The sequence below is a fragment of the Fistularia commersonii genome, chromosome 30 (genome assembly GCF_037954325.1).
Source record: "Fistularia commersonii isolate RoL2024-O1a breed Wild chromosome 30, RoL_Fcom_v1.0, whole genome shotgun sequence".
In the NCBI taxonomy this organism is placed as follows: Eukaryota; Metazoa; Chordata; class Actinopteri; order Syngnathiformes; family Fistulariidae; genus Fistularia; species Fistularia commersonii.
The window spans coordinates 7326334-7339603 of record NC_141313.1 but is presented as its reverse complement, the minus strand read 5'-3'; the positions used below and the strand labels follow the sequence as shown (position 1 = coordinate 7339603).

At 45.5% G+C, this 13270-nt stretch overlaps 1 protein-coding gene across 3 annotated transcripts; it reads right to left on the bottom strand.

The window, feature by feature from the left end:
• Positions 1-711: 711 nt before the first annotated feature.
• On the bottom strand, positions 712-12264 carry arpp21 (cAMP-regulated phosphoprotein, 21). Of its 3 annotated transcripts, none has more exons than XM_086177722.1 (20): positions 12126-12264; positions 7647-7808; positions 7374-7521; positions 7168-7206; positions 7012-7077; positions 6810-6915; positions 6494-6632; positions 5594-5731; positions 5419-5518; positions 5223-5318; positions 5116-5153; positions 4907-4963; positions 3758-3948; positions 3206-3346; positions 3033-3127; positions 2852-2923; positions 2621-2770; positions 2364-2457; positions 1254-1379; positions 712-1159 (listed from the first exon to the last, which is right to left on the bottom strand). In XM_086177722.1, the coding sequence occupies exons 2-20, from the start codon at positions 7694-7696 to the stop codon at positions 1134-1136; spliced, it is 1872 nt and encodes a 623-aa protein (XP_086033848.1). In that variant the 5' UTR covers positions 7697-7808; positions 12126-12264; the 3' UTR covers positions 712-1133. The 3 variants fall into 3 exon arrangements, with proteins under 3 accessions (XP_086033848.1, XP_086033849.1, XP_086033850.1); XM_086177723.1 differs by having other exon boundaries at positions 1275-1379; XM_086177724.1 differs by having other exon boundaries at positions 7618-7808; positions 12126-12231.
• Between the last annotated feature and the right edge of the window lie 1006 nt (positions 12265-13270).

Genomic DNA, 13270 nt, shown 5'->3' with positions numbered 1-13270 from the left:
ACATTAGGAATATTGCAGGTGCATGTTGAAATTAATGGTATCTGAATTGAATTTACCTGCTTTGGGGGTTCGCTGCCAAGCTCAAGCCATATCAAAGCTGTAAATGTTGTTAGTCACATCTCAAATCAGTATGTGGTGAAAAACAATTCCTCGTGATTTGAAATACAGCTCGGCCCATATTGGAAAAGAGAGCCAAACCTGAGACAATATTATTCATCTTCATATTTATGGTTACTGTATATTAAGGTGCTTTCTGTCAGGCATAATGACGTGAAAATATTCTACATGTTGAAGCCCCCCACAAAGCTGCAGCTGTCGGAGCGGCAAGGTGGACTGAGTGTACTGAGAGCCTTTAAGCAGGAGGGGGAGCTGAAGGCTCATACAGGATGTCCTCCTGTGACTTAAACCCCCCCCCAGATAAAAAATGAAAACCTCCATTTTCATCTCAATGGAGAAACTCTTTGGTTTTCTTGTGAGAGAAGACCAGCTTTGATCACATATCAAAAGGCAAAACTTCTCACGTCATTTTGCTATTAGACAGTAAATACCAAGACAAATAAACAGTTGCTTGTTACTCATTGATGTTATTTCATGTCTGTGGTCTGGAGGAACTGCCTCCTGTGGTGCATCTCACTTCCTGGTGTTTGCATCTCCGCTCATGATCATGTACATAAAAGAACATTAGAGGAAACAAAGACGATACAGATGCGATTTTGTCAACTCGGCTCTTTTATGTCACAGTGCATTTCCTTAAAACATAATATATCATTTAATAACAATATAAAACTCCATTTGTCTATATAAATTATTCACTCAATAGAACAGCTCTGATAAATATTAAACTTTGGTAAAGTGGTGAAAGTTGTGCATATATATATATATATATATGTGTATATATATATATATATATATATATATATATATATATACACACACACACACACATATATATATATATATTCAATATATATGAGTGGGTGTATGAATGTGCGTGCGTGTTTGTGTGTGTGTCAGTCAGTGAGCATGCTTGTAGCTCCTGTGGCATCAGAAGAAAAACATGGGAGTTTCATCACTACATCCAATGTGGCGGTGGTGGGTGCTTTGGGGCGGGGGCTCCGACGTCACCTCCGGCCTTAGTTCGGCGGTACAACACCAAAAGCTGCATAGCCAAAGAATAAGGTAAAGAGAATGAATTTAGATTTAGCTCTTTCAAGCACTTCTGTAAACTTTAAGATGGAGGAGGACAATGAGACCTTTGGGTGCTCGGTGTTTACTTGAAGGCTGCTGGACGGACGTGAGGCCGTAGGTGTAAGGCCCCAGCATGGCACTGGCCTGGGAGTGGGAGGTCTGCTGCACTGCCATCACAGGGGCGTAAACAGCTGCAAGCACACGAGGGTTTGACATCTCATTGTTGCATCTCTTTGGTGAAAGTTGATCAGTTACGAGGACATTTTAGATGCTCCACAGCAGACTAGCGACCAATGTGATGCTTGCATACAGCAGTGCAATTCTTAAAACCCCCCTTTTTATCCAATTTGGAATTTTCATTAATGTCAACAGACATCACGACCAAATACAGTGGGTGACCAAGTCACTTATAAGAAAGACATTACCTACATGAAGGAAGTTGCCTGAAAACAAGCAAAAAAAAGACCCGAAATGATAAGAATTTATTTATTTACTGTCAATTCAACTGATGTATCTAAGAAATCATCCACTAATCTGATGGGGAAAATGTTTTTTTTTGTGTGTCATGTATCTGATCTGTGATTTGCTGCACCCTATGAGATAATCTGATATGTATTATTAGAAAAATGGTTCTAGGTTAATCAGTTTAAGATAGCACTTAGTAATGTGGGCTTTCAAAAGTGCAGTGCAAACAGGAGGGAAGTGGATAGTGGGCCATTTGAGAAGAAGCCTCCAAGTCCTCAGCAGTGGAGTAAACATTAACATTGGCTTCAATCTATTCATTGTATCGTAGTAAATCCAACTAAAGACAAAGAGGCTCCCCCTACACTGAATACGGCCATCATTTCAAAACGCTACATCCACGTGAGCGCCTCCAGCACTCTCATGCATTTTAATTTTCCTTCATTTTAATCATTTTCACAGATAAACCCTCATGGATGGATGGATTAAATTTCATGTTTTGGAACAAAGGACTGAATTCAAACTGCAGCTATCTGTCCTCCAAGAGCATCTGTGATGAATAGAAGCAGCAGGGAAAGAGACCGGTTCACTGTGAGACCCTCAGACTACATCTCTGACAGTGTAACGGCCCCCTCCTCTACCGCCGCAGTCACTGTATGCCTCTAACCCGCACATGCACGCATGCGCACACACACACATGTGCACGCTAGTACCTGTGGGCTGTCCTGCTTGACTGTGGCTGGGTGAGACAGGCTTGCATGGCTGTTGAACTGAGGTAGGGTACTGGCTGTAATAATAGACAGGCACCTGTAAGGAATAAAATTTCTGTGTTTATTCTCCTTGAACCGTTTCTTTAAATTGAACAAAATTTGTATTTAAAATCATTCTGAGCTGAAATGATGTTTCCACATCTAACAAATCATTAACAACTAAAAAAAAAAGAAACCAAACCCCCGAAGTGTGTCATCACCTGAGGTGATGGCTCAGAGTAGCTGTGGGGGTTGGGCGGGGGCGGGGGAGGCGCTGCATAGATGTAACCCTGACTAGGAGGGTAAAGGGGTGGGACCTCGCCCTGTGAGTGACAGCTGACTTGAGCGAACTGCGAGGAGAGATCGTCGATCTGTCGATCAAGAAACAGTGGGTGAGCATGCGCTCGCACGGCGGGATACACATACACACACACATGTCGTATGTTACGTACTGTGTACGGTTGAGACACTGTGACAGGCAACATCTGTGGGGCCGCGTAAGACACAGGGGGGTACTGAACCACCTGAGGGACAGGCACACACAGACAAAGATAAGGATGGCAATGTGGATGCGAACACACCTTGAATGTCAAATGCTGTCACTGCGTGAGAATATGTGTGTGTTTTTGCCACCTGTTGTGGCGGCTGAGTCTGGCTCTTGATTGGCTGCTGACTGTCCGGAGGGTTATACACAATAGGGGTTCCATCGGGGTTCAAGAAAGGTTGTCCTGACAGGTCAAAGGGGACGTGGAGTTAAGATGTAATTACTGCATGATGTCGAAGAGGCGCGTGTGAGAGACATGTACCTGTATGTGGGTTCACGAGTATGCTTCCCGGTGGGATCCCGTTCTCCAAGATGAATGCTGGGGCTGCAGGCGGCTCCTCTGCGATGGGCGGCGAGGGTGGGTGGGGACAAGTGTTTGACACTCTGAAGAGAGCAATGGAGCCTGTGGGTGTAGAGCGGACACAAACAGAAAAGCTGTATTATTAACATTTCGACATTTCAAACATACACTTTCTGCGATGATGTCGTTTGTCCCCCCCCCCCCCCGATATGCAAAGTAGAGTGGAGGTGTTGTGTGAAAATTTACAGCTAAGGTGTGAAGACTTATGGCTCGAGTTAAATTTTCGCACCAGTAGATTTTCTGCTGCTTTGTGTTAATTAGATGCGACCGAATCGAGAGCCGACATCGTTTATTAGCAGGGATGTTCTCAAAAGTGGTTGGCGATAAAGTCTGGAAATAAGTCTGGTCGCACGTCAGGTAGAGAGGAGTGAAGAGTCTCAGCCCGCGGGACCAAGTTCACACCTCCGGTGTGGAACGAATCGAAAAAAAGTGCTACCGAGTGAAAGAACACACCTGCGCCTCGTGCCTCCCAGCTGTGATTGGCAGTTTGTTGAGGTTTGGGGGCGGGATTTGTCCACTGATATGATGAATCAGAATCTGTACTGCTCCAAGGATGAGGGTCATTGCTATAGCGACAGTCTGTCTCTGTGCTGCTCTGCCTGCTGCTGCCTGTCCAACTGGAGCCCGAGCTATCGCGGCTGCGCCTGACAAAGAAGAAAGAAAAAGGAATATCTTTAATTGCTTATTTTCACATTTTAAAGCTGAAAAATTGCATTGTAAGACAGTAGCATACAACAATCAGGAGAGGCAGATGTGTAAAATCTATTCCTGTTAAGGAAACTGCAAAAGACCGGGGCCAAAAAAAATCTTAACCCCAGGTCAGAGACAAAGTGCTGAAAGCAGCCAGCGAAAGTTTTATGCTGTAAAAGGAAAGTGGGAGGTGACGTAAAAAGCGAAAAGTGGAATGATGCGGTCATGTTTCTTGGTTCTGGTTCAGCGGCAGGCAGCTGGAGATGATCAATAGAATTAGCGTTCAAGCAAGGGAAAAGTGAGATGAGACAAAAGGTGAAGATGCATTCCCCTGTCTTTGGCTGTCACAGGGGATATTAAAAAATGTTTTGCAGGTGATTACAATGTCGTAGAATCATCTCACTGAACACAGATTTCTTGGCTGGCGAACGATGGTGGATAGAAACTTCCTCTTGAGCACCCTCAATCAGAACTTGTAAAAATTGCGGTCTGATCCTAAGTAGTGAATAAATATTTGCATACTTCTGGTTTCTCGCAGTTTTGTGTTTTATAGTCACTAATATAGATAAAAAGAATCTGCATGATGTCTATCAGTGCAGAAGGGTGTATATTAAGGAGGTGAATGCGCGTGTGTGTGTGTGTGTGTGTGTGTGTGTGTGTGTGTCTGTGTGCGTCTACATTACGTATACACATTATATGTGCACTTATATCTAATATACCAGCTGAGAATGTAATGGTATTAGTGTGTTTTCTGTCTTTACATGAGTGGTTGCTCGCTTAAGTCAAATTAATAAGAGCCAATAAGTTAAGTTTACAAAAACAAAGGATAAAGAAAAAAAGTGGGTCCTCTTTGTGTCGACCTCAGTCACAGCGGCAGCCAGACTGACCAGATTAAGATGATAAATGGTCTACCTGAAGAGCTGCCTTCTCCTCTGGGTCTCAGCATATGGATTGCACTCCTCCACAGCCCTGTTAACAGTGCACGTGTGCACGCACACACACACACACACACACACAAAAACAAACAAAAACACGCGCACACAGGCCTTTGTTAATTTTTTTAATCAAAAAAGGAATCAGTGAAAAAGCCCATGGACGGAATAGACTGCAGGCAAGGTTACCTGGTTTCTCCACGGACGCTCTCCTGGGTGCAGAGCGGCTGCAACAGAAAATTAGTCAGTCAGCTCAGTGTCCCCGTATCACGTATGCACGTCTGTCTCTGTCGTACCTCCTGGCTGAAAATTCGATCTCGCGCTCTCTGGTATTCCTCCTCTCTCTCCTCCAGCGACTTGCTCTGTTTCTCCCGTGAGGGGAAGAGTCGGGTCTGCGGGAGGGACGTGGAAGAAGGGTCAGAACTCTGATCGATGTCCATTACAGAGGACGTTCCCAGGACACAGGCTGTAGGAGTAGGAGGACGGACGGACCTGGTCTTCTGAGCTGCTGTCTCTCTTCAAAATACTTTTCCACTGGTTCAGCTCCTCGGTCATGTCTGTGCGCACCTCGTCCAGAAAACGCCGCTCCGGTCTGCGTGAATGAACGAAACAATGTTTCAGGTGGAGTGTGAACAAAGACGTGCACACTCAAGACATCAACACTTACATGCGTGTGCCGGCGGTTCTGTTGATGATCACAGCCCTGCCCGTCTGGTCCACATTGTGCTCCATGCCGAAGTAGGCCGACACTCGATGGACCAGCATACGGTGGTAGGAGGACATCTTGGGGAACTGCTTAAAGAGACTGAGAAAGGAAGGGAGGGCGAGGAGAGAGATGAGCAAAACAGTGAGAGAGAGGAAGACAATGATAAACCAAAGTGGGCGGAGCGAGGGAGGGAGAGATGGAGAACGGGGAGCGCAGATAAAGAACAGCGATGTTAAATCGATATCTGGAACCTGTGATGGTTGGTGTCTTTTAAACATCATAAACAAAAGTTTTCTAAAATGTGCTTTATAACCAACAGACATGGACCATAACGTGGGAGGCTTGACATCGCTTTGCTTATTCAGTATAAGTCGAAACCCCGACTGAGAAAGAAGAATCAATTGGAATGTGCCTGAAATGTAGCAAAAGAAAAAAGAAAAGAGAATTGAAGAATTTTCTATAAATTCTAGAACAAAATTCTTCACAATTGGCAAATAAATTGGCTTAAAATATTAAGAGTCAATCATAAAACTTAAAATTGTACAAAGTATTGTGTGAAAATGCCCAAAAAATACTTTCAAATTGACCTGAAGTGACCCTGAAAGCCCTGGGGAGATAATGTTTGGATTTTGTTATCCTTTCCTCTGCAGATATTACCACAAAAGGTTCTCTTAAATGTAGTGATTATTACTTGTTTGTTCACTTTATTTTAATAATGTCGACTTACCCCTGCAATAATTTGGACTGGGTGTGAAACCTTTCATTCAATATTGCATGAATATCAGTTATGTCTCAACATAAAGACATAAGATGGGGAGCAAGTTCAAATTATCTTCTTTGTAAATGAACACGCACACACACCTCTTGCTGTTGATAAAGTCGATCATGTCCTGCTCCAGTCTCAGCAGTGTCAGGCGTTCTCTGGGGCTGCTGTTGAGTGTGTCGACAATAAACCTTTGCAGGTCTATGCCGGAGTAGTCCGTGTACTCCAGGCTGGACTCTGAGTGACACATGTGTTACTTACACAACCATAACAACAACAATACACATTGCAATATTAATCACCCCAGGAGAGCTACATCTAAATACTGCAGCTGAATAACATTTTATTACATTTTATTTGCTTTCTCCCCCTCTCTTTATGAGATGTTTCTCTCACACACACACACACACACACCTTTGGACAGAGAATGTGTCTTTGGATCTGTGTTCTCCTCCTGGTCTCCCTCCTTACAGGAACCTACTGCGTTGTCATGGCAGCTAGACGAGATGTTTGGATTCGTCTGAGAGGGGAGATGAAGTGGAGTCGTTCGAGCACGGCGATGATGAACACGATGAGGACAGTATCGAGCATGCGTGGGTGTCTGTGAGCATTTTACCTGACTGGCCTCTGGTGGGGGGGGCTCCTCGCAGACGGCCATGCTGCGCACCAACTTGCCTTTGGCCTGAAAAACATGCACAAGCAATATAGCAAACTCATAATGCAATCAATATTCCAAAGATAATGAATGTGAGGCAGAATTACTTTTGCTTACTTTTACGGTTTTCTTTGGTTGCATCGGGCTACACTGTTTCTGCAAGTGAGAGCATAATTTATTATAGAAGAGAAAAGGGGCGAAATGTGTGGGTGTGTGTGTGCTTGTGTGTGTTAAGGGCTGCATAACCTTAATGTGGTACTTTATTATTCATGCAGTGCACAGGAATTGTATCAACCCACTGAAGCCGTGTTTGTGCCACTTACCTGCTGCAATGGCTTCTTACTGTCACAGTGACTCTCTTCATCCTCCCGCTGACTGCTGCAAAGGGACACACATGGCGGCGCAGGGGAGCAGCTGATGACATCACACGAAGAGCCATCCACGCTTTCTAAAACTCCCGCCATCATCCGTCTAAGTGACACATGACAGGGGCTCTCATGAGGTGTGCGTCTCTCCAAATTATTTGTGCATTTGCGCGTTTGACTCTTGATATTTCTGTTTGCGTACGAGCCTGCGTGAGTGTGCGTCGCTCCCACCTCTCTGGAGTTGCTTCCTGGAGAGCCTCACAGGTGAATGATTTGATCATATATCCCGCGTTCCCACGGGGCGGGAAGAAACGCAATTATCCTCTCCGCCTGTGCTCGCCTTCTCCACTGTTCCTCTCTCTGACGGCCTTTTACTGTTCAATGGAAAATAGCCTGAAGTGCAAAATACAGAGGAGATAAAACCACATTAGTGGGGATTGTACAGCAAAATGGCACACTTTTACACTGATAAAACAGCTATCTGAGCATAAAAACCATAGCTGCTGGAGAGGAGTGTCTGCGTATGTGTTAACCACCATCGTCCTGGATACCCGCCTGGTTGGACAGGTGACGGCTACTTAAAATGTGTTACTGTAGGTGTGCCAGTGCGTCGATGCCAGTAATAGATAGTCCTTTGCTCTGATGTGGTATTTGCTCGTGTATTTACATGTGTGTCTCATGTTTGTTGTGTGCGTATGTGTGTGTGTATGTGTTTCTGTGTGGCTTGAGCTTTTCTTAGAAACAGCAGCTGCAGAGAAAATCATCCGATCCACCGGCCCTGATATTCCCAGAATGCCACGCTGATCCCGGTGGTGAGAATATTGCCGAGGCTGCGCACTAATACACGCGCCCACGAGGAAATGGCATTCCACCATCTTTTCCAACGGGCCAACTGCACTGAGTGGGGATGCATTCCGCCGTAGCACAGAGCTCAAGGGGACACTTATTCCTGCAACACCTGGGACAAAATAACGAGCTCAGAGGATGCAGAGTCCCATAACATGGTTATTTAACACCCGTTGGGAGATTGCGGCAGTTTAAAATGAATAAACAAAAATAAATAAATAAATAAAATAAGACCCTGACAGGCAAAGGGGCGTGTGCTTGCCTATAGCGACTCTGTGAAACATTACACGAGGGCGGTGGTTTTCATCACAGAAAAATAGCCAGACAGTGACGTGAGTTGGGTTGATGTCGGATTTAATGTTGGGAATATCAGTGATATAGGATCCTTCAACAATGTAGTCAATTGCAGTAATATGATGACAAACTTTTTATTTGGTAGTTGCATTGAGTCCTGCTGCACTGCAGGCAAAACCGATATAGAAATAAGTGAGTAACAATATTTAGAGTTTTGTTTTCTATATCAATTTTTTTTTTTTGGTATGGAGAATCAGGATTTGTTAACTCCACTCGTTATTTTGACATTATGAATGAAAAATGTTTCATTCCACATTTTACGACTATAGGAACATTTCCTTTAAGTAGTTTTTTTTTTTTTTTCTTTTTCATTTTTGGGATACTTCATATTGTTTGGGTAATTCTTAAAGATTGTACCTAATTCCTTCCAGATTCTTAAGGGAATCTATTGCAAAGCACTCGTGGACTTTTCACACGATAAGTAAAAAAACCTATCATTTTTGCAGAGAAAAAACAAAACCCAGTTGTTTCCCACTAGGTGATCAATAGTTGGATGCAAACTAATAAACAAGACCGCTGATAATGTGTTTCAGTATTTACAGTATTATGACATGTTTTCATTGCCTTGTGAATATATATGTCCTAGATCCATGGTCAGAAGTAACTAATATAACATTCGAAATACTTCTGAGGCTTTGACTGTATGAAAACTTCAGGCCAAAATCCCCAAATTTCATAGTTTCCATCATGGAGCTGTAACATCTTTTATTGTAAAAAGTCAGCCAGTTAAAAAACAAACAAACATCAAAAACATGGATGTGATAGAGCAGTTTGTATGCTCAGTAACACAACGTATTGAACATAATAATGCGATTAGAATTATTGCGCAAGTATTTAATCACAGGATTTGGAATCAATAGCAGTACATTTATAAAGGAAATTGAAATAAATGCATTGCTTCATTTTTTTGAAGAGTAATCATTCACACTGGAGCTCAAAGTGTCACTGCAGCATGATGGTAGACGTTAGCGGTTCTAAAATGGCGCTCATTAGCAAGCGATCCAGAACCTTGAATCCACTCTGCTATTGTGCAACGCCTTAAATCAAGGTCTGGAAAATGACGTCGCTCACTAAATACAGATGACATGCGATCTTCTTAATTAGAGAGTTGAAAGGATGGAAGGTAAATCACTATTGTGATGGAGAGAAAATGCATCACAATGACTCAGTTGGCTGATTCACAGTTTACCTTTTTTTTGTTGTGGGTTTGTTTCTGTGGTTTTCGGACTTAGAATGGAAGCTGATTTTTCTTGACTTTATCCAAAAGACAGAGCGATCAAGTCATTTCACGATCTCACCTCTGAAATTTTAATGCCTTGTGCAGGTGCTTTATACAAGACAATAAATCAGTTAGTTTGCACCGTAATGGTCTGATGAATAGATAATGAAAATAGCTGTTGAGGGGTTTTAGAGCACGAGTGTCACACTTTGACCTGTGCTGATGGGACACACATTGACACCCTCCAGGATCCAGTGACCTGGGCGGCGGCTTAATGTGCTGTTGGCACCTTCTCGCTCAGATGTCCTTTGGCCAAATAGAGCTTCTCAACAACTGACCCTGACCTGAGACCTCACCCAGGGAGAGGAGAAACGACCCCCACCCTCCTAGCAAGTGGAGCCACTGGGAGTGAGGTAGTGGTGGTGTTGGGGAAAGTGTGTAAAATAGGAGGATGCCTGCTGGGTGTTACTGCAGCACGTCTGCGAATGTAAAGTAGGGCGAGGGGAGAAGAAGGTGAGAATGTGGAGCAGATGCACCGGAGAGGAGACGGGGAGGTGAGGGAACAGCCTGCGGGCTCCTTGGAGGTGAAAAGGGGTGACGGAGGGAAACGAGGAATTGAGAGCGGCTGACGGCGCAGCCTGGTCTCCGGGCTTTGCAGCCGGCCCGGCAGCCGTGCGGAGGAGGGATTTTGAGCGGCGCTACCGGGTTTTGCGTTGAGCTGAGCGCTGCAGAAGCGGCGGCTGCCCGGGGAGAAGGTGTGACACGACCATTAACGCGTGACGGATGGCGGCGGGAGGCGAGAGCGCGCCGAGACCCGCTACATCATCATCCATCTGCCGCCATCCCTCCAGCCTCCGGCCGCGGAGCCACTTACTCACCGGGAAGCCTTTCTTCTCCAGCCAAAGCTCCGCAGAGACACGCAGGCGGGCCGGTGGGAAAATGTCCAGGAGCCGCTTTAGACGCAAAAGTTGGATTAAGTCCTGAAGCAGACGAGTGTCCTGACCGAGTAGGAAAGAATCTACGGCTTTTATATTATTTCTTTCCTTTAACTACAATCACTTCTCTGAACCGTGCCACATTCTAGTCGGCGAAACCCACAATTGCTGAAAAAACGAAAACACAAAAGCTGCAGCCTCGTCTGTGAGCTTGCAGTTGCATCCGCAAGTGGATTTCAGGTTTCCTGTCCAATCGGGGGGCGCCTGAACGCCTCTTTGTGAAAATTACGGAGAAAAAAATGATACTGACATTTTTTTCCCCTGTTGCTTGCATTGTGTGTATTTCTCGTCCCTGTAGGTAACTTCACCGCGGCTCTCTGTCAAACTTGGAAAAACGAGGACAAGTTACTTAGAAAGAAAAGTAGGTTGCCGGTGACAAATGTAGGTTACTTTGTCCTCCATGGTCGCGACACCTGAACGCCGCAACAGCAGCCCCTGCGGTGCGACAGCTGCGTGTCTCTGCAGCTGAAGTCTAACCTGGGCTGGGGAGGGGAGGCGGGGGGACCCGCAAACATCCAGAAACCACCGGGTAGTTGTTGTTAAGGGATCACGTGGCAACAAAACAAGAAATAAAAAATACCCCCCGTCTCATCGTCTAGACTCCCGACAGCGACACGGGAGTCGGACAAACAGGTGCCGCTTGCGGGCACAACTTGAGTGCGACCCGGATGGAGGTTCGGGAATGTGAGATCTTCTTTCGACACGGGACTGTTGGGTCTTGGACGGACAGCGAGCGCAGAGCCGCCGCTGTGTCGCATTACCGAGAGCCGGGCTACACTTGACACACCGGGCTATTTTTACACCGAGGCGGGGGAGCGGACCTCCTGCTCCGCGACTTCAGCGGGCTGTCAGCGGCGAGCGGCGGCGGAAGGACACAGCCGGCTGACTTCCCACTGACACGCGCGCTTTCAAATTAACGCTTAAGCTAAAATTGAAAAGACGTTTTAGTTGTATGGATACAATCTAAACAAAATCTCTCTCTCAACCATTAAAGGGAAAAAACAATATATATTGTTGTAGCCGAACGTGTAAGACACTTGGTAAATGATAGCGATCACTCCGCGGTGTCGCCGAGGACCAGCGGCGGCTGCGCCCGATCACCGCTCACCCGGGCACGGGGCGAGTTAGACCCCCCCCCCGCTCGAACGCCGTACGCGCGGCGAACTTCAGCACAAATAATCACAATTTTCAAATGACAAACTCCACGGTGGTAGAACTAATCTCACAAAAAAAAAGAGAGAGAACGGAGAAAACCGGGGCGAATATGTGAACGGCGACGGACGGCCGTTATCTTACCGTCGAGGCGCCGCTTTTCTCCCCTCTTGAGCTTCCGCCGGTTTCGCCGCTGCCGACCGACGGGCTGCCGTATCTTCACTGTTGACTGCGAGCGACCGTACGGTCCGTCCGTCGCTCCTCCTCCGCCTCCTACCGGTATCTATCGGAACGGAGAGGGGAGGGGGTGAGAGGGGGAGGCTGGGGCCCGCGCGCCCACACACATGCGCAGGAGCGGCCGCGCGGGCACGGCGACTCGCTCACGCGTGTCTTCCCGTCTGCTCGCGCGACGTTCGCAGCCGCTAACCGGAAGGCACGCGCGTTTACAGCCGAGCGGCTCGAACGCGCCTCTTTCGCAGAAGTTGGACGTATGGGCTGACGGAGGAGGGACGACGTCAAACACAAAACTTGATCGTGAATTCTGTAGTTCCTCATCAGCCTTACACACTATTCACTGTCATTTAGTGTCCCTTTTGTCTTTAAGCTGAATTCTGTTTTATGAAGGGGTAAAAATAGAACTGTGAAAAATCATCCAAAATGGCCTCTGGCTGTTAGCTTAACACAGGAAGCAGATACAAGCTAACGTTCAATTATGGTTTGTCCAATATCTTGTTAGCCAGCTAATTGTTTAATTTGAGATCATGTGCAGTTCAGCTACAAAATTAGTGTTGTCTGTTGTTTTGGGTTTCTTTTTCCTAGCTGAAGGCTATGAAATGGCTTCTACTGTCCAATTTTCAACCTGAATGATAAAGACCTGCCATGGAAGCCCGATCCAGCATTGACCCACACTATGCCAACATCTCCATAGCAGTAAGAGTACTAATCCATTTTATTTAAGAAAAGCTAACCGTTTCAGCTGACGAGATTTCTGATGCCAGCATGAACCATGGTGTGACCTCAATGAGTCTTGGCAAAAAAAACAAACACCTGAATCAACTCCAAGTTTTGGCTCAAAATGTACAGTTATACCATTAAAGTCATTAAAATATAACCATGCATAACGGTCAGATTCAGCTAATGATTGTTGTGTTTGAATCATTTTTGAAAATTTTAATACATTTTCAGTGAGTCTTGACAAAAATCTGTATATCATGTTTTGAATATAGAAATACATACCACAGTCATATACATACTGAATAGTGTGTCTGGTTTTTCCAAGAAAAAAAAAG